Genomic DNA, 22,755 nt, shown 5'->3' with positions numbered 1-22,755 from the left:
ACACTGAAAACTGTTACTACCTCCCAACGCTTCCAAATGTTACTACCTCCCAACACTTCCAAATGTTACTACCTCCCAACGCTTCCAAATGTTACTACCTCCCAACACTGAAAACTGTTATTACCTCCCAACGCTGAAAAGTGTTACTACCTCCCAACGCTGAAAACTGTTACTACCTCCCAACACTGAAAACTGTTACTACCTCCCAACGCTTCCAAATGTTACTACCTCCCAACGCTTCCAAATGTTACTACCTCCCAACGCTGAAAACTGTTATTACCTCCCAACGCTGAAAAGTGTTACTACCTCCCAACGCTGAAAACTGTTACTACCTCCCAACACTGAAAACTGTTACTACCTCCCAATGCTTCCAAATGTTACAACCTCCCAACACTGAAAAATGTTACTACCTCCCAATGCTGCCAAATGTTACTACCTCCCAACGCTGAAAACTGTTACTACCTCCCAATGCTTCCAAATGTTACTACCTCCCAACGCTGAAAAATGTTACTACCTCCCAATGCTTCCAAATGTTACTACCTCCCAACGCTGAAAACTGTTATTACCTCCCAACGCTGAAAAGTGTTACTACCTCCCAACGCTGAAAACTGTTACTACCTCCCAACGCTGAAAACTGTTACTACCTCCCAACGCTGAAAAATGTTACTACCTCCCAATGCTTCCAAATGTTACTACCTCCCAATGCTGAAAAATGTTACTACCTCCCAACGCTGAAAACTGTTACTACCTCCCAATGCTTCCAAATATTACTACCTCCCAACGCTGAAAAATGTTACTACCTCCCAATGCTTCCAAATGTTACTTACTCCCAACGCTTCCAAATGTTACTACCTCCCAACGCTGAAAACTGTTACTACCTCCCAACACTGAAAACTGTTACTACCTCCCAATGCTTCCAAATGTTACTACCTCCCAACGCTGAAAAATGTTACTACCTCCCAACGCTGAAAAATGTTACTACCTCCCAACGCTGAAAACTGTTATTACCTCCCAACGCTGAAAAGTGTTACTACCTCCCAACGCTGAAAAGTGTTACTACCTCCCAACGCTGAAAACTGTTACTACCTCCCAACGCTGAAAACTGTTACTACCTCCCAACGCTGAAAAGTGTTACTACCTCCCAACGCTGAAAACTGTTACTACCTCCCAACGCTGAAAAATGTTACTACCTCCCAACACTGAAAACTGTTACTACCTCCCAATGCTTCCAAATGTTACTACCTCCCAACACTGAAAAATGTTACTACCTCATTTACATTTACATTTAAGTCATTTAGCAGACGCTCTTATCCAGAGCGACTTACAAATTGGTGCATTCACCTTATGACATCCAGTGGAACAGTCACTTTACAATAGTGCATCAAATCTTAAAAGGGGGGGGGGGGTGAGAAGGATTACTTATCCTATCCTAGGTATTCCTTAAAGAGGTGGGGTTTCAGGTGTCTCCGGAAGGTGGTGATTGACTCCGCTGTCCTGGCGTCGTGAGGGCGTTTGTTCCACCATTGGGGGGCCAGAGCAGCGAACAGTTTTGACTGGGCTGAGCGGGAACTGTACTTCCTCAGTGGTAGGGAGGCGAGCAGGCCAGAGGTGGATGAACGCAGTGCCCTTGTTTGGGCGTAGGGCCTGATCAGAGCCTGGAGGTACTGAGGTGCCGTTCCCCTCACAGCTCCGTAGGCAAGCACCATGGTCTTGTAGCGGATGCGAGCTTCAACTGGAAGCCAGTGGAGAGAGCGGAGGAGCGGGGTGACGTGAGAGAACTTGGGAAGGTTGAACACCAGACGGGCTGCGGCGTTCTGGATGAGTTGTAGGGGTTTAATGGCACAGGCAGGGAGCCCAGCCAACAGCGAGTTGCAGTAATCCAGACGGGAGATGACAAGTGCCTGGATTAGGACCTGCGCCGCTTCCTGTGTGAGGCAGGGTCGTACTCTGCGGATGTTGTAGAGCATGAACCTACAGGAACGGGCCACCGCCTTGATGTTAGTTGAGAACGACAGGGTGTTGTCCAGGATCACGCCAAGGTTCTTAGCGCTCTGGGAGGAGGAGACAATGGAGTTGTCAACCGTGATGGCGAGATCATGGAACGGGCAGTCCTTCCCCGGGAGGAAGAGCAGCTCCGTCTTGCCGAGGTTCAGCTGAAAACTGTTACCTCCCAACGCTTCCAAATGTTACTACCTCCCAACGCTGAAAAATGTTACTGCCTCCCAACGCTGAAAACTGTTACTACCTCCCAACGCTTCCAAATGTTACTACCTCCCAACGCTGAAAACTGTTACTACCTCCCAATGCTTCCAAATGTTACTACCTCCCAACGCTGAAAAATGTTACTACCTCCCAATGCTTCCAAATGTTACTACCTCCCAACGCTGAAAAATGTTACTACCTCCCAACGCTGAAAAATGTTACTACCTTCCAACGCTGAAAAATGTTACTACCTTCCAATGCTGCAAAATGTTACTACCTCCCAACGCTGAAAAATGTTACTACCTCCCAATGCTTCCAAATGTTACTACCTCCCAACGCTGAAAAATGTTACTAACCTCCCAACGCTTCCAAATGTTACTACCTCCCAACACTGAAAACTGTTACTACCTCCCAACGCTGAAAAGTGTTACTACCTCCCAACGCTTCCAAATGTTACTACCTCCCAACGCTGAAAACTGTTACTACCTCCCAACGCTTCCAAATGTTACTACCTCCCAACGCTTCCAAATGTTACTACCTCCCAACGCTGAAAAATGTTACTATCTTCCAACGCTTCCAAATGTTACTACCTCCCAACGCTGAAAACTGTTACTACCTCCCAACGCTGAAAACTGTTACTACCTCCCAACACTGAAAACTGTTACTACCTCCCAATGCTTCCAAATGTTACTACCTCCCAACGCTTCCAAATGTTACTACCTCCCAATGCTGAAAACTGTTACTACCTCCCAATGCTTCCAAATGTTACTACCTCCCAACGCTTCCAAATGTTACTACCTCCCAACGCTGAAAACTGTTATTACCTCCCAACGCTGAAAAGTGTTACTACCTCCCAACGCTGAAAAATGTTACTACCTCCCAACGCTTCCAAATGTTACTACCTCCCAACGCTGAAAACTGTTACTACCTCCCAACGCTGAAAACTGTTACTACCTCCCAATGCTTCCAAATGTTACTACCTCCCAACGCTGAAAACTGTTACTACCTCCCAACGCTGAAAACTGTTACTACCTCCCAACGCTGAAAACTGTTACTACCTCCCAACACTGAAAACTGTTACTACCTCCCAATGCTTCCAAATGTTACTACATGCCAACGCTGAAAAATGTTACTACCTCCCAACGCTTCCAAATGTTACTACCTCCCAACGCTGAAAAATGTTACTACCTCCCAACGCTGAAAACTGTTACTACCTCCCAACACTGAAAACTGTTACTACCTCCCAATGCTTCCAAATGTTACGACCTCCCAACGCTGAAAAATGTTACTACCTCCCAACGCTTCCAAATGTTACTACCTCCCAACGCTGAAAATGTTACTACCTCCCAACGCTGAAAACTGTTACTACCTCCCAACGCTTCCAAATGTTACTACCTCCCAACGCTGAAAACTGTTACTACCTCCCAATGCTTCCAAATGTTACTACCTCCCAACGCTGAAAAATGTTACTACCTCCCAACGCTGAAAAATGTTACTACCTCCCAACGCTGAAAACTGTTACTACCTCCCAACGCTGAAAACTGTTACTACCTCCCAACGCTGAAAAATGTTACTACCTCCCAACGCTGAAAACTGTTACTACCTCCCAACGCTGAAAACTGTTACTACCTCCCAATGCTGAAAACTGTTACTACCTCCCAACGCTGAAAACTGTTACTACCTCCCAACGCTGAAAACTGTTACTACCTCCCAATGCTGAAAACTGTTACTACCTCCCAACGCTTCCAACTGTTACTACCTCCCAACGCTTCCAAATGTTACTACCTCCCAACGTTGAAAACTGTTACTACCTCCCAACGCTGAAAACTGTTACTACCTCCCAATGCTTCCAAATGTTACTACCTCCCAACGCTGAAAACTGTTACTACCTCCCAATGCTTCCAACTGTTACTACCTCCCAACGCTTCCAAATGTTACTACCTCCCAACGCTTCCAACTGTTACTACCTCCCAACACTTCCAACTGTTACTACCTCCCAACGCTTCCAAATGTTACTACCTCCCAACGCTGAAAAATGTTACTACCTCCCAACGCTGAAAACTGTTACTACCTCCCAACGCTTCCAAATGTTACTACCTCCCAACGCTGAAAACTGTTACTACCTCCCAATGCTTCCAAATGTTACTACCTCCCAACGCTGAAAAATGTTACTACCTCCCAACGCTGAAAACTGTTACTACCTCCCAACGCTGAAAAATGTTACTACCTCCCAACGCTGAAAAATGTTACTACCTCCCAATGCTTCCAAATGTTACTACCTCCCAACGCTGAAAACTGTTACTACCTCCCAATGCTTCCAAATGTTACTACCTCCCAACGCTGAAAAATGTTACTAACCTCCCAACGCTTCCAAATGTTACTACCTCCCAACACTGAAAACTGTTACTACCTCCCAACGCTTCCAACTGTTACTACCTCCCAACGCTTCCAAATGTTACTACCTCCCAACGCTGAAAACTGTTACTACCTCCCAATGCTTCCAAATGTTACTACCTCCCAACGCTGAAAAATGTTACTACCTCCCAACGCTTCCAAATGTTACTACCTCCCAACGCTTCCAAATGTTACTACCTCCCAACGCTGAAAACTGTTACCACCTCCCAATGCTGAAAAATGTTACTACCTCCCAATGCTTCCAAATGTTACTACCTCCCAACGCTTCCAAATGTTACTACCTCCCAAAGCTGAAAAATGTTACTACCTCCCAACGCTGAAAAATGTTACTACCTCCCAAGGCTGAAAACTGTTACTACCTCCCAACGCTTCCAAATGTTACTACCTCCCAACACTGAAAACTGTTACTACCACCCAACGCTTCCAAATGTTACTACCTCCCAACGCTGAAAACTGTTACTACCTCCCAACGCTGAAAACTGTTACTACCTCCCAACGCTTCCAAATGTTACTACCTCCCAACGCTTCCAAATGTTACTACCTCCCAATGCTTCCAAATGTTACTACCTCCCAACGCTGAAAAATGTTACTACCTCCCAACGCTTCCAAATGTTACTACCTCCCAACGCTGAAAACTGTTACTACCTCCCAACGCTTCCAAATGTTACTACCTCCCAACGCTGAAAACTGTTACTACCTCCCAATGCTTCCAAATGTTACTACCTCCCAATGCTTCCAAATGTTACTACCTCCCAACGCTGAAAAATGTTACTACTTCCCAACGCTGAAAACTGTTACTACCTCCCAACGCTTCCAAATGTTACTACCTCCCAACGCTGAAAAATGTTACTACCTCCCAACGCTGAAAACTGTTACTACCTCCCAACGCTTCCAAATGTTACTACCTCCCAACGCTGAAAACTGTTACTACCTCCCAACGCTTCCAAATGTTACTACCTCCCAACGCTGAAAAATGTTACTACCTCCCAACGCTGAAAAATGTTACTACCTCTCAACGCTGAAAACTGTTACTACCTCCCAATGCTTACAAATGTTACTACCTCTCAACGCTGAAAACTGTTACTACCTCCCAACGCTTCCAAATGTTACTACCTCCCAACGCTGAAAACTGTTACTACCTCCCAACGCTTCCAAATGTTACTACCTCCCAACGCTGAAAACTGTTACTACCTCCCAACGCTTCCAAATGTTACTACCTCCCAACGCTGAAAACTTACTACCTCCCAACGCTTCCAAATGTTACTACCTCCCAACGCTGAAAACTGTTACTACCTCCCAACGCTTCCAAATGTTACTACCTCTCAACGCTGAAAACTGTTACTACCTCCCAACGCTTCCAAATGTTACTACCTCCCAACGCTTCCAAATGTTACTACCTCCCAATGCTTCCAAATGTTACTCCCTCCCAACGCTTCCAAATGTTACTACCTCCCAACGCTGAAAACTGTTACTACCTCCCAACGCTTCCAAATGTTACTACCTCCCAACGCTGAAAACTGTTACTACCTCCCAATGCTTCCAAATGTTACTACCTCCCAATGCTTCCAAATGTTACTACCTCCCAACGCTGAAAATGTTACTACTTCCCAACGCTGAAAACTGTTACTACCTCCCAACGCTCCAAATGTTACTACCTCCCAACGCTGAAAACTGTTACTACCTCCCAACGCTTCCAAATGTTACTACCTCCCAACGCTGAAAACTGTTACTACCTCCCAACGCTTCCAAATGTTACTACCTCCCAACGCTGAAAACTGTTACTACCTCCCAATGCTTCCAAATGTTACTACCTCTCCCTGAAAACGCTTCCAAATGTTACTACCTCCCAACGCTTCCAAATGTTACTACCTCCCAACGCTTCCAAATGTTACTACCTCCCAACGCTGAAAACTGTTACCTCCCAACAAATGTTACTACCTCCCAATGCTGAAAATGTTACTACCTCCCAATGCTTCCAAATGTTACTACCTCCCAACGCTTCCAAATGTTACTACCTCCCAAAGCTGAAAATGTTACTACCTCCCAACGCTGAAAAATGTTACTACCTCCCAACGCTGAAAACTGTTACTACCTCCCAACGCTTCCAAATGTTACTACCTCCCAACGCTGAAAACTGTTACTACCTCCCAACGCTTCCAAATGTTACTACCTCCCAACGCTGAAAACTGTTACTACCTCCCAACGCTGAAAACTGTTACTACCTCCCAACGCAAATGTTACTACCTCCCAACGCTGAAAATGTTACTACCTCCCAACGCTGAAAAATGTTACTACCTCCCAACGCTGAAAACTGTTACTACCTCCCAACGCTGAAAATGTTACTACCTCCCAACGCTGAAAACTGTTACTACCTCCCAACGCTGAAAATGTTACTACCTCCCAACGCTGAAAACTGTTACTACCTCCCAATGCTTCCAAATGTTACTACCTCCCAATGCTTCCAAATGTTACTACCTCCCAACGCTGAAAAATGTTACTACTTCCCAACGCTGAAAACTGTTACTACCTCCCAACGCTTCCAAATGTTACTACCTCCCAACGCTGAAAATGTTACTACCTCCCAACGCTGAAAACTGTTACTACCTCCCAACGCTTCCAAATGTTACTTACTACCTCCCAACGCTGAAAACTGTTACTACCTCCCAACGCTTCCAAATGTTACTACCTCCCAACGCTGAAAACTGTTACTACCTCCCAACGCTTCCAAATGTTACTACCTCTCAACGCTGAAAACTGTTACTACCTCCCAATGCTTACAAATGTTACTACCTCCTCAACGCTGAAAACTGTTATTACCTCCCAACGCTGAAAAATGTTACTACCTCCCAACGCTGAAAACTGTTACTACCTCCCAACGCTTCCAAATGTTACTACTTCCCAACGCTGAAAACTGTTACTACCTCCCAACGCTTCCAAATGTTACTACCTCCCAACGCTGAAAACTGTTACTACCTCCCAACGCTTCCAAATGTTACTACCTCCCAACGCTGAAAACTGTTACTACCTCCCAACGCTTCCAAATGTTACTACCTCCCAACGCTGAAAACTGTTACTACCTCCCAACGCTTCCAAATGTTACTACCTCCCAACGCTTCCAAATGTTACTACCTCCCAACGCTTCCAAATGTTACTACCTCCCAACGCTTCCAAATGTTACTACCTCCCAACGCTGAAAACTGTTACTACCTCCCAACGCTTCCAAATGTTACTACCTCCCAACGCTGAAAACTGTTACTACCTCCCAATGCTTCCAAATGTTACTACCTCCCAATGCTTCCAAATGTTACTACCTCCCAACGCTGAAAAATGTTACTACTTCCCAACGCTGAAAACTGTTACTACCTCCCAACGCTTCCAAATGTTACTACCTCCCAACGCTGAAAACTGTTACTACCTCCCAACGCTTCCAAATGTTACTACCTCCCAACGCTGAAAACTGTTACTACCTCCCAACGCTTCCAAATGTTACTACCTCCCAACGCTGAAAACTGTTACTACCTCCCAACGCTTACAAATGTTACTACCTCTCAACGCTGAAAACTGTTACTACCTCCCAATGCTTACAAATGTTACTACCTCTCAACGCTGAAAACTGTTACTACCTCCCAACGCTTTCCAAATGTTACTACCTCCCAACGCTGAAAACTGTTACTACCTCCCAACGCTTCCAAATGTTAATACCTCCCAACGCTGAAAATGTTACTACCTCCCAACGCTGAAAATGTTACTACCTCCCAACGCTGAAAACTGTTACTACCTCCCAACGCTTCCAAATGTTACTACCTCCCAACGCTGAAAATGTTACTACCTCCCAACGCTTCCAAATGTTACTACCTCCCAACGCTTCCAAATGTTACTACCTCCCAACGCTGAAAACTGTTACTACCTCCCAACGCTTCCAAATGTTACTACCTCCCAACGCTGAAAACTGTTACTACCTCCCAAATGCTTCAACGCTGAAAATGTTACTACCTCCCAATGCTTCCAAATGTTACTACCTCCCAACGCTGAAAATGTTACTACTTCCCAACGCTGAAAACTGTTACTACAAACGCTTCCAAATGTTACTACCTTCCAACGCTGAAAACTGTTACTACCTCCCAACGCTTCCAAATGTTACTACCTCCCAACGCTGAAAACTGTTACTACCTCCCAACGCTGACAAATGTTACTACCTCTCAACGCTGAAAACTGTTACTACCTCCCAACGCTTCCAAATGTTACTACCTCTCAACGCTGAAAACTGTTACTACCTCCCAACGCTTCCAAATGTTACTACCTCCCAACGCTGAAAACTGTTACTACCTCCCAACGCTTCCAAATGTTACTACCTCTCAACGCTGAAAACTGTTACTACCTCCCAACGCTTCCAAATGTTACTACCTCTCAACGCTGAAAACTGTTACTACCTCCCAACGCTTCCAAATGTTACTACCTCCCAACGCTGAAAACTGTTACTACCTCCCAATGCTTACAAATGTTACTACCTCTCAACGCTGAAAACTGTTATTACCTCCCAACGCTTCCAAATGTTACTACCTCCCAACGCTGAAAACTGTTACTACCTCCCAACGCTGAAAAATGTTACTACCTCTCAACGCTGAAAACTGTTACTACCTCCCAACGCTTCCAAATGTTACTACCTCTCAACGCTGAAAACTGTTTCTACCTCCCAACGCTTCCAAATGTTACTACCTCCCAACGCTGAAAACTGTTACTACCTCCCAATGCTTCCAAATGTTACTACCTCCCAATGCTTCCAAATGTTACTACCTCCCAACGCTGAAAAATGTTACTACTTCCCAACGCTGAAAACTGTTACTACCTCCCAACGCTTCCAAATGTTACTACCTCCCAACGCTGAAAACTGTTACTACCTCCCAACGCTTCCAAATGTTACTACCTCCCAACGCTGAAAACTGTTACTACCTCCCAACGCTTCCAAATGTTACTACCTCTCAACGCTGAAAACTGTTACTACCTCCCAACGCTTCCAAATGTTACTACCTCCCAACGCTGAAAACTGTTACTACCTCCCAATGCTTACAAATGTTACTACCTCCCAACGCTGAAAAATGTTACTACCTCCCAACGCTTCCAAATGTTACTACCTCCCAACGCTGAAAACTGTTACTACCTCCCAACACTGAAAACTGTTACTCCAAACCACCCAACGCTGAAAATGTTACTACCTCCCAACGCTGAAAACTGTTACTACCTCCCAACGCTGAAAACTGTTACTACCTCCCAACGCTGAAAAATGTTACTACCTCCCAACGCTTCCAAATGTTACTACCTCCCAATGCTTCCAAATGTTACTCCTCCTGAAAACGCTTCCAAATGTTACTACCTCCCAACGCTGAAAACTGTTACTACCTCCCAACGCTTCCAAATGTTACTACCTCCCAACGCTGAAAACTGTTACTACCTCCCAATGCTTCCAAATGTTACTACCTCCCAACGCTCCAAATGTTACTACCTCCCAACGCTGAAAAATGTTACTACTTCCCAACGCTGAAAACTGTTACTACCTCCCAACGCTTCCAAATGTTACTACCTCCCAACGCTGAAAACTGTTACTACCTCCCAACGCTTCCAAATGTTACTACCTCCCAACGCTGAAAACTGTTACTACCTCCCAACGCTTCCAAATGTTACTACTCTCAACGCTGAAAACTGTTACTACCTCCCAACGCTTCCAAATGTTACTACCTCCCAACGCTGAAAACTGTTACTACCTCCCAACGCTGAAAATGTTACTACCTCTCAACGCTGAAAACTGTTACTACCTCCCAACGCTGAAAACTGTTACTACCTCCCAACGCTTCCAAATGTTACTACCTCTCAACGCTGAAAACTGTTACTACCTCCCAACGCTTCCAAATGTTACTACCTCCCAACGCTGAAAACTGTTACTACCTCCCAACGCTTACAAATGTTACTACCTCTCAACGCTGAAAACTGTTATTACCTCCTGAAAACGCCTCCCAACCAAATGTTACTACCTCCCAACGCTGAAAACTGTTACTACCTCCCAACACTGAAAACTGTTACTACCACCCAACGCTTCCAAATGTTACTACCTCCCAACGCTGAAAACTGTTACTACCTCCCAACGCTGAAAACTGTTACTACCTCCCAACGCTTCCAAATGTTACTACCTCCCAACGCTTCCAAATGTTACTACCTCCCAATGCTTCCAAATGTTACTCCCTCCCAACGCTTCCAAATGTTACTACCTCCCAACGCTGAAAACTGTTACTACCTCCCAACGCTTCCAAATGTTACTACCTCCCAACGCTGAAAACTGTTACTACCTCCCAATGCTTCCAAATGTTACTACCTCCCAATGCTTCCAAATGTTACTACCTCCCAACGCTGAAAAATGTTACTACTTCCCAACGCTGAAAACTGTTACTACCTCCCAACGCTTCCAAATGTTACTACCTCCCAACGCTGAAAACTGTTACTACCTCCCAACGCTTCCAAATGTTACTACCTCCCAACGCTGAAAACTGTTACTACCTCCCAACGCTTCCAAATGTTACTACCTCTCAACGCTGAAAACTGTTACTACCTCCCAACGCTTCCAAATGTTACTACCTCCCAACGCTGAAAACTGTTACTACCTCCCAACGCTTCCAAATGTTACTACCTCCCAACGCTGAAAACTGTTACTACCTCCCAACGCTGAAAAATGTTACTATCTTCCAACGCTTCCAAATGTTACTACCTCCCAACGCTGAAAACTGTTACTACCTCCCAACGCTTCCAAATGTTACTACCTCCCAACGCTGAAAACTGTTACTACCTCCCAACGCTTCCAAATGTTACTACCTCCCAACGCTGAAAACTGTTACTACCTCCCAACGCTTCCAAATGTTACTACCTCCCAACGCTGAAAACTGTTACTACCTCCCAACGCTGAAAACTGTTACTACCTCCCAACGCTTCCAAATGTTACTACCTCTCAACGCTGAAAACTGTTACTACCTCCCAACGCTTCCAAATGTTACTACCTCCCAACGCTGAAAACTGTTACTACCTCCCAACGCTTCCAAATGTTACTACCTCCCAACGCTGAAAACTGTTACTACCTCCCAACGCTTCCAAATGTTACTACCTCCCAACGCTGAAAACTGTTACTACCTCCCAACGCTTCCAAATGTTACTACCTCTCAACGCTGAAAACTGTTACTACCTCCCAACGCTTCCAAATGTTACTACCTCCCAACGCTGAAAACTGTTACTACCTCCCAACGCTTCCAAATGTTACTACCTCCCAACGCTGAAAACTGTTACTACCTCCCAACGCTTCCAAATGTTACTACCTCCCAACGCTGAAAAGTGTTATTACCTCCCAACGCTTCCAAATGTTACTACCTCCCAACGCTGAAAACTGTTACTACCTCCCAACGCTTCCAAATGTTACTACCTCCCAACGCTTCCAAATGTTACTACCTCTCAACGCTGAAAACTGTTACTACTTCCCAACGCGCTGAAAAATGTTACTACCTCCCAACGCTGAAAACTGTTACTACCTCCCAACGCTTCCAAATGTTACTACCTCTCAACGCTGAAAACTGTTACTACCTCCCAACGCTTCCAAATGTTACTACCTCCCAACGCTGAAAACTGTTACTACCTCCCAATGCTTCCAAATGTTACTACCTCCCAACGCTGAAAACTGTTACTACCTCCCAATGCTTCCAAATGTTACTACCTCCCAATGCTTCCAAATGTTACTACCTCCCAACGCTGAAAAATGTTACTACTTCCCAACGCTGAAAACTGTTACTACCTCCCAACGCTTCCAAATGTTACTACCTCCCAACGCTGAAAACTGTTACTACCTCCCAACGCTTCCAAATGTTACTACCTCCCAACGCTGAAAACTGTTACTACCTCCCAACGCTTCCAAATGTTACTACCTCTCAACGCTGAAAACTGTTACTACCTCCCAACGCTTCCAAATGTTACTACCTCCCAACGCTGAAAACTGTTACTACCTCCCAATGCTTCCAAATGTTACTACCTCCCAACGCTGAAAACTGTTACTACCTCCCAACGCTTCCAAATGTTACTACCTCCCAACGCTGAAAACTGTTACTACCTCCCAACGCTGAAAACTGTTACTACCTCCCAACGCTTCCAAATGTTACTACCTCCCAACGCTGAAAACTGTTACTACCTCCCAACGCTTCCAAATGTTACTACCTCCCAACGCTGAAAACTGTTACTACCTCCCAACGCTTCCAAATGTTACTACCTCTCAACGCTGAAAACTGTTACTACCTCCCAACGCTGAAAAATGTTACTATCTTCCAACGCTTCCAAATGTTACTACCTCTCAACGCTGAAAACTGTTACTACCTCCCAACGCTTCCAAATGTTACTACCTCCCAACGCTGAAAACTGTTACTACCTCCCAACGCTTCCAAATGTTACTACCTCCCAACGCTGAAAACTGTTACTACCTCCCAACGCTTCCAAATGTTACTACCTCCCAACGCTGAAAACTGTTACTACCTCCCAACGCTTCCAAATGTTACTACCTCTCAACGCTGAAAACTGTTACTACCTCCCAACGCTTCCAAATGTTACTACCTCCCAACGCTGAAAACTGTTACTACCTCCCAATGCTTCCAAATGTTACTACCTCTCAATGCTGAAAACTGTTATTACCTCCCAACGCTTCCAAATGTTACTACCTCCCAACGCTGAAAACTGTTATTACCTCCCAACGCTTCCAAATGTTACTACCTCCCAACGCTGAAAACTGTTACTACCTCCCAACGCTTCCAAATGTTACTACCTCTGTTAACGCTTCCAAATGTTACTACCTCTCAACGCTGAAAACTGTTACTACTTCCCAACGCTGAAAAATGTTACTACCTCCCAACGCTGAAAACTGTTACTACCTCCCAACGCTTCCAAATGTTACTACCTCTCAACGCTGAAAACTGTTACTACCTCCCAACGCTCCAAATGTTACTACCTCTCAACGCTGAAAACTGTTTCTACCTCCCAATGCTTCCAAATGTTACTACCTCCCAACGCTGAAAACTGTTACTACCTCCCAATGCTTCCAAATGTTACTACCTCCCAATGCTTCCAAATGTTACTACCTCCCAACGCTGAAAAATGTTACTACTTCCCAACGCTGAAAACTGTTACTACCTCCCAACGCTTCCAAATGTTACTACCTCCCAACGCTGAAAACTGTTACTACCTCCCAACGCTTCCAAATGTTACTACCTCCCAACGCTGAAAACTGTTACTACCTCCCAACGCTTCCAAATGTTACTACCTCCCAACGCTGAAAACTGTTACTACCTCCCAACGCTTCCAAATGTTACTACCTCCCAACGCTGAAAACTGTTACTACCTCCCAATGCTTACAAATGTTACTACCTCTCAACGCTGAAAACTGTTATTACCTCCCAACGCTTCCAAATGTTACTACCTCCCAACGCTGAAAACTGTTACTACCTCCCAACACTGAAAACTGTTACTACCACCCAACGCTTCCAAATGTTACTACCTCCCAACGCTGAAAACTGTTACTACCTCCCAACGCTGAAAACTGTTACTACCTCCCAACGCTTCCAAATGTTACTACCTCTCAACGCTGAAAACTGTTACTACCTCCCAACGCTTCCAAATGTTACTACCTCCCAACGCTGAAAACTGTTACTACCTCCCAACGCTTCCAAATGTTACTACCTCCCAACGCTGAAAACTGTTACTACCTCCCAACGCTTCCAAATGTTACTACCTCCCAACGCTGAAAACTGTTACTACCTCCCAACGCTTCCAAATGTTACTACCTCCCAACGCTGAAAACTGTTACTACCTCCCAACGCTTACAAATGTTACTACCTCCCAACGCTGAAAAGTGTTATTACCTCCCAACGCTTCCAAATGTTACTACCTCCCAACGCTGAAAACTGTTACTACCTCCCAACGCTTCCAAATGATACTACCTCCCAACGCTTCCAAATGTTACTACCTCTCAACGCTGAAAACTGTTACTACTTCCCAACGCTGAAAATGTTACTATCTTCCAACGCTTCCAAATGTTACTACCTCCCAACGCTGAAAACTGTTACTACCTCAAATGTTACTACCTCTCGAACCAACGCTTCCAAATGTTACTACCTCTCAACGCTCCAAAAACTCAACGTGAAAACTACTACCTCCCAACGCTTCCAAATGTTACTACCTCCCAACGCTTCCAAATGTTACTACCTCCCAATGCTTCCAAATGTTACTACCTCCCAACGCTTCCAAATGTTACTACCTCCCAACGCTTCCAAATGTTACTACCTCCCAACGCTGAAAACTGTTACTACCTCCCAACGTTCCAAATGTTGCTACCTCCCAATGCTTCCAAATGTTACTACCTCCCAACGCTTCCAAATGTTACTACCTCCCAACGCTTCCAAATGTTACTACCTCCCAACGCTGAAAACTGTTACTATCTTCCAACACTTCCAAATGTTACTACCTCCCAACGCTGAAAAATGTTACTATCTTCCAACGCTTCCAAATGTTACTACCTCCCAACGCTGAAAATGTTACTACCTCCCAACGCTTCCAAATGTTACTACCTCCCAACTCTGAAAACTGTTACTACCTCCCAATGCTTCCAAATGTTACTACCTCCCAATGCTTCCAAATGTTACTACCTCCCAACGCTGAAAATGTTACTACTTCCCAATGCTGAAAACTGTTACTACCTCCCAACGCTTCCAAATGTTACTACCTCCCAACGCTGAAAACTGTTACTACCTCCCAACGCTTCCAAATGTTACTACCTCCCAACGCTGAAAACTGTTACTACCTCCCAACGCTTCCAAATGTTACTACCTCTCAACGCTGAAAACTGTTACTACCTCCCAACGCTTCCAAATGTTACTACCTCTCAACGCTGAAAACTGTTACTACCTCCCAACGCTTCCAAATGTTACTACCTCCCAACGCTGAAAACTGTTACTACCTCCCAACGCTTCCAAATGTTACTACCTCCCAACGCTGAAAACTGTTACTACCTCCCAATGCTTCCAAATGTTACTACCTCCCAACGCTGAAAAATGTTACTACCTCCCAACGCTGAAAACTGTTACTACCTCCCAACGCTTCCAAATGTTACTACCTCTCAACGCTGAAAACTGTTACTACCTCCCAACGCTTCCAAATGTTACTACCTCCCAACGCTGAAAACTGTTACTACCTCCCAACGCTTCCAAATGTTACTACCTCCCAACGCTGAAAACTGTTACTACCTCCCAACGCTTCCAAATGTTACTACCTCCCAACGCTGAAAACTGTTACTACCTCCCAACGCTTCCAAATGTTACTACCTCCCAACGCTTCCAAATGTTACTACCTCCCAACGCTGAAAAATGTTACTACCTCCCAACGCTTCCAAATGTTACTACCTCCCAATTCTGAAAAATGTTACTACCTCCCAACGCTGAAAAGATTTTACTACCTCCCAACGCTGAGAAATGTTACTACCTCCCAACGCTGAGAAATGTTACTACCTCCCAACGCTGAAAAATGTTACTACCTCCCAACGCTGAAAAATGTTACTACCTCCCAACGCTGAAAAATGTTACTACCTCCCAATTCTGAAAAATGTTATTACCTCCCAATGCTGAAAAATGTTACTACCTCCCAGTGCTGAAAAATGTTACTACCTCCCAACGCTGAAAAATGTTACTACCTCCCAATGCTGAAAACTGTTACTACCTCCCAATTCTGAAAAATGTTATTACCTCCCAATGCTGAAAAATGTTACTACCTCCCAGTGCTGAAAACTGTTACTACCTCCCAATTCTGAAAAATGTTATTACCTCCCAATGCTGAAAAATGTTACTACCTCCCAGTGCTGAAAAATGTTATTACCTCCCAACGCTGAAAAATGTTACTACCTCCCAATGCTGAAAACTGTTACTACCTCCCAATTCTGAAAAATGTTATTACCTCCCAATGCTGAAAAATGTTACTACCTCCCAGTGCTGAAAAATGTTATTACCTCCCAACGCTGAAAAATGTTACTACCTCCCAGTGCTGAAAAATGTTACTACCTCCCAGTGCTGAAAAATGTTACTACCTCCCAGTGCTGAAAAATGTTATTACCTCCCAGTGCTGAAAAATGTTATTACCTCCCAATGCTGAAAAATGTTACTACCTCCCAGTGCTGAAAAATGTTACTACCTCCCAACGCTGAAAAATGTTACTACCTCCCAACGCTGAAAAATGTTACTACCTCCCAGTGCTGAAAAATGTTATTACCTCCCAGTGCTGAAAAATGTTACTACCTCCCAACGCTGAAAAATGTTACTACCTCCCAGTGCTGAAAAATGTTACTACCTCCCAGTGCTGAAAAATGTTACTACCTCCCAACGCTGAAAAATGTTACTACCTCCCAACGCTGAAAAATGTTACTACCTCCCAATTCTGAAAAATGTTATTACCTCCCAATGCTGAAAAATGTTACTACCTCCCAGTGCTGAAAAATGTTACTACCTCCCAACGCTGAAAAATGTTACTACCTCCCAACGCTGAAAAATGTTACTACCTCCCAATGCTGAAAAATCTATATCTATCAACAAAGGAGCTGATTGTGCACTTCAAGAAACAGCAGAGGGAGCACCCCCCTGTCCACATCGATGGGACCGCAGTGGAGAAGATGAAAAGCTTCATGTTTTTTGGCGTACACATCACTGACAATCTGAAATGGTCCACCCACACAGACATTGTGGTGATGAAGGAGCAACAACGCCTCTTCAACCTCAGGAAGCTAAAGAAATGTGGCTTGGTCCCGAAGAACCTCAATAACTTTTACAGATGCACAATTGAGAGCATCCTGTCAGGGGTGGAGCAGTCTGCCAAACACATCACCGGGGGCACACTGCCTGCCCTCCAGGACACCTACACCACCCGATGTCACAGGAAGGCCAAAAAGATCTGACATGCCCTGTTGTATCATCCAGAAGAGGTCATACAGGAATCAAAGCTGGAACCGGGAGACTGAAAAACAGCTTCTATCTCAAGGCCATCAGAATGTTAAATAGCCATCACTAGCCGGCTACCACTCGGTTGCGCAACCCTGCATCTTGGAGGCTGCTGCCCTGTGTACATAGACATGGAATCCTTGATGATCTTCTTGGCCTTCCTGTGACATCCTAATCTATTGATTTCTTTTGACTGGGAATATATGTTGGTCACAGATTTTAAAAAAGTTATAGGCATGGATCAGAAAGCCAGTCAGTATCTGGTGTGACCACCGCTTGCCTCAGTTGGCTTGTAAGAATATTTTAAGACACAACGCAGAGGACTGAAGGTGAAGAGGGAATTAACAATCAATGGAAATAGTTGTTTTTCTGTAATAGGGAATTGTTGATTATTGGGTCAGAGACATGGGAGGAATTTCAGTCCAGGACTCATAGCTACATGTGGCAAGTTCTCATTGGTTCAAATTGAGCCTGAAATGGGATACTTGTTATCTGGCCATTGGCCAATTTTATTGCCAGGAATTCTAATTGTTCATCCACAGGCTAGGGTTGGGTATTATAAATGACATCCTGTCACTTAGTTATGTGGAGAATCACTGAGGAGAAGGAATAAGGAACATCTGTCATCTACTTCCCAGCATAACAACTATGATTTGTTCTCTTTGAATAAGCCTATTTTTCTCCCCCTGATTTGCTTTGGGGAGTGTGTTATTGAAGGATAAGATCAACAGGCTGTTAATTGTGGCCTGTGGAATGTTGTCCTACTACTTTCCAATGGCTGTGCGAAGTTGCTGGATGTTGGCGGGAACTGGAACACACTGCCAAAGATTTTTGTATCTAAACCAAGATAGACCACAGCCTGCCATCTCCAACGTGAACAAATGAGTCATAGTGGGCAGAACAAGCAAGGAGGTGGGCAGAGCCAAGCACGATCTAGCAAGATCCCATTGGCCCATTCTAGCATACGTCTGCATTTTTCAGGTAGGGAATGCCTACTCTGGCAAAAGGTAAAGTCGACAAAACTTAGTCCACTCTGTTCATAACAGATGGTAGTTTGTAGAACAGAAAACTGTATTAAGATCAAATGTTTCAGCGATGACAAAATGTGCAGAATGTCGGCCAAAATCCACCTCCTTCCATCTTCTCCCACTGACGGACACTGGGCTTCCTCTCATTACCATATATGGTAGTAAGTGGAAACGTCAAGCGGATGCTTCACATTTATACATCTGGTGAAATATCTGTCTCATTGTTCTATCTGTGACACTGTCGTACACGTCGATCCACAGCATCCAAAACATGCTCAATGGGTGACATATCTGGTGACTATGCAGGCCATAGAAGAACTGGGACATTTTCAGCTTCTAGGAATTGTGTACAGATCATGGGGCCGTGCGACATGGGGCCGTGCGTTATAATGCTGAAACATGAGGTGATGGCGGCGGATGAATGGTACGACAATGGGCCTTTGGATCTCTTCACGGTATCTCTGTGCATTCAAATTGCCATCAATATAATGCAATTGTGTTGGTTGTCCGTAGCTTGAGCCTGTCCATTCCATAACCCCACCAGCACCATGTTCCCAACGTTGACATCAGCAACTTGTTTCTATCTGTCTTCCACCCACTTGCACACACAATGCCATACATGCTGTCTGCCATCTGACCGTGACAGTTGAAACGGGGATTCATCCGTGAAGTGCACACTTCTCCGGGGAGCCAGTGGCCATTGAAGGTGAGCATTTGCCCACTGAAGTCGGTTACAACACCAAACTGTAGTCAGGTCAAGACCCTGGTGAGGACAACGAACATGCAGATGAGCTTCCCCGAGACAGTTTCTGACAGTTTGTGCCAAAATTCTTTGGTTGTGCAAACCCACAGTTTCGTCAGCAATGCAGGTGGCTGGTCTCAGACGATTCCACTGGTGAAGAAGCCAGATGTGGAGGTCCTGGGCAGGTGTGGTTATATGTGGTCTGTAGACATCTGTGGTGCACCTGTATAATGATCATGCTGTTTAATCAGTTTCTTGATATGCCACACCTGTCTGGTAGATGGATTATCTTGGCAAAGTAGAAATGCTCACTGAAACAGGGATGTAAACACATTTCTGGGATCTTTAATTTCAGACCAACACTTTGCATTTATATTTTTGTTCAGTGTAGCTTCTCCTCTTCTCTCGCTCTTTTTGTCATTCCTCTCCATCGGGAGAATGGGCGAAGAGAACAACAAAACAGCAACACATTTGTCTTAATTTATATTTTATCACTATCCCCTCCATCGCCTTCATGTTCATGCCCTAACATGCACCAGACATGACAGTGTGCATCACTGTCAATTTGACTATTCTATTGTATTTACACACACATTTTGTTACATGTCTTATCCAGAGCGACTTACGGTAGTGAGTGCATACATTTGAATACTTTTTTCACACACACACACACACACACACACACACACACACACACACACACACACACACACACACACACACACACACACACACACACACACACACACACACACACATACATACACACACACCTCCACCTTTCTCAGCTGAAGCACCGTTGCTTCAGTAACCATGACAACCTGGGATGTTTTCCCTGCAAAGAAAAACAAACTAATGTGTCTCCTATCTCTTCTCCCCTCTGTTTAAGAACCCATCCCACCTGTCACAGTGTGTGCGTGTGTGCGTGTGTGTGTGTGGCCTGTGGGTAGGTGTGAGGTTTGCCCTCAATAGCATGAATCAACAATGGGACATCCTGTCAAGGATGAGGAGGAGGTGCATTAGTAGAGGGACTTATAGAGGGCTTAACATTATTATTGATGACGGGACATCTACTGGTTACAAAGGAGCTTTTCTTCTGTCAGCACCTCAACATCATCTAGGAAACCCTGACTGAACAACCATGTGTTTCTGTTTTCAAGGTCCGGCTGTAGGTTAATGTATGTGTATATTGTGGTAAATCAGTGTGTGTCGGGGGTGGAGTGGAGGGGGAGTGTGTGCGTGTGCTTGTGCGCGTGTGCGTGCGTGCGTGTGTGTGTGTACTATACTGTATGTAATAGTGACAACAGTGTTATGAATCGCCCTTGTGTACAGAAACCATTATCAGGTTTGTTGTGATGTGAGTGTTGTGATATGTATTGTGTGTGTGGAAGCATTTGTGTGTGTTTGTCACTAACCTGTGTGTGTGTGTGTGTGTGTGTGTGTGTGTGTGTGTGTGTGTGTGTGTGTGTGTGTGTGTGTGTGTGTGTGTGTGTGTGTGTGTGTGTGTGTGTGTGTGTGTGTGTGTGTGTGTGTGTGTGTGTAGACGACGGACTACACCCGGGAACCTGGAGAAGAACCGATGTCCATCTGGAGAACCCGGAGTACCACACCAGATGGTTCTTCAAATACTTCCTGGGCAAAGGTCTGTTCTACTCCTCTCATTTACATTTACATTTAAGTCATCCTCTCTGTTACACACACACACACACACACACACACACACACACACACACACACACACACACACACACACACACACACACACACACACACACACACACACACACACACACACACACACACACACCAGACCTGGGTTCAAATACATGTGTATTTGATTAGTTGTTATTTAAATACTTATTTCTGTGAATTTGAGTATTTTCCAATAAAATGGCTCGAATCAACTACTCCAATAAATTGCCCAATAATGTTTGTATCATGTTTTGTGCTGCTACCATGTTGTGTTGCTACCATGCTGTGTTGTCATGTGTTGCTGCCTTGCTATGTTGATGTCTTAGGTCTCTCTTTATGTAGTGTTGTATTGTCTCTCTTGTTGTGATGTGTGTTTTGTCCTATATTGATATTGTATTTATGATTATTGTTTAAGACCTTTTGCCTTTTGGTAGGCTGTCATTATAAATAAGAATTTGTTCTTAACTGACTTGCCTAAGTAAATACATAAATACAAATTATATTGGAAGTATTTTAAAGTATTTTGAAAATAATTTCCCATAAATTGCCTAATATTTGAAATTATTTTCAAATACGTATTTCAAATGCCTGGGCTAAATGTATGGGAGTGTATTTGAAAACTAGAAATACCAGTCGACTTCCGACTTCCTCGGCGCTCACAAAAAATAATCAATGGCGCAGCACTGGGATCGAACTCATAACACTCAGACCACTACGTCATGGCAATTCACAATGTTCTAGCAAGTACTTGATGGTACTTTATGGAAACATGGCATTGTCTTTACTTATTTTGTTTTAAGCCTTCTTAATTTTAACCACTCTGAATTAATACTTAAAAGTAACCCTGAAACCATGCTGAATTAACCCTGTAACCACACTGAATTAACCCTGAAACCACACTGAATTAACCCTGAAACCATGCTGAATTAACCCTGTAACCACGCTGAATTAACCCTGAAACCACGCTGAATTAACCCTGTAACCACGCTGAATTAACCCTGTACCCACGCTGAATTAACCCTGTAACCACTCTGAATTAACCCTGAAACCACGCTGAATTAACCCTGTAACCACTATGGAATTAACCCTGTAACCACGCTGAATTAACCCTGTAACCATGCTGAATTAACCCTGTAACCACGCTGAATTAACCCTGTAACCACGCTGAATTGACCCTGTAACCACTATAGAATTAATGCTGTAACCACGCTGAATTAACCCTGTAACCACTACGGAATTAATGCTGTAACCACGCTGAATTAACCCTGTAACCACTACGGAATTAACACTGTAACCACACTGAATTAACCATGTAACCACTACGGAATTAATGCTGTAACCACGCTGAATTAACCCTGTAACCACTACGGAATTAACCCTGTAACCATTACGGAATTAATGCTGTAACCACGCTGAATTAACCCTGTAACCACCACGGAATTAACCCTGTAACCACTACGGAATTAATGCTGTAACCACGCTGAATTAACCCTGTTACCTCTACGGAATTAACCCTGTAACCACTGCGGAATTCATGCTGTAACCACGCTGAATTAACCCTGTAACCACGCTGAATTGACCCTGTAACCACTACGAAATTAATGCTGTAACCACGCTGAATTAACCCTGT

At 44.4% G+C, this 22,755-nt stretch overlaps 1 protein-coding gene and 1 long non-coding RNA gene across 2 annotated transcripts in view; one reads left to right on the top strand and one right to left on the bottom strand.

Moving 5' to 3' along the window:
• Positions 1-233, bottom strand: part of LOC127931768 (uncharacterized) — a 1,849-nt gene extending 1,616 nt beyond the window's left edge. The window contains exons 1-2 of the long non-coding RNA XR_008142859.1: positions 177-233; positions 1-98 (exon numbers count right to left, since the gene is read on the bottom strand). The exon at positions 1-98 is cut by the window's left edge and continues 6 nt beyond it. This is a non-coding gene — a long non-coding RNA (uncharacterized LOC127931768). The remainder of the gene's footprint in view (positions 99-176) is intronic.
• The window catches only part of garnl3 (GTPase activating Rap/RanGAP domain like 3), a 243,644-nt gene that overhangs the window by 91,595 nt on the left and 129,294 nt on the right, over positions 1-22,755 (top strand). Inside the window, exon 4 of the mRNA XM_052525397.1 lies at positions 20,981-21,075. Within this exon, the coding sequence (XP_052381357.1) occupies positions 20,981-21,075 (95 nt within the window). The remainder of the gene's footprint in view (positions 1-20,980; positions 21,076-22,755) is intronic.

Source organism: Oncorhynchus keta, chromosome 9 (genome assembly GCF_023373465.1).
Source record: "Oncorhynchus keta strain PuntledgeMale-10-30-2019 chromosome 9, Oket_V2, whole genome shotgun sequence".
In the NCBI taxonomy this organism is placed as follows: Eukaryota; Metazoa; Chordata; class Actinopteri; order Salmoniformes; family Salmonidae; genus Oncorhynchus; species Oncorhynchus keta.
The sequence above is the reverse complement of the archived record's forward strand: the minus strand, read 5'-3'. Positions and strand labels throughout refer to the sequence as shown.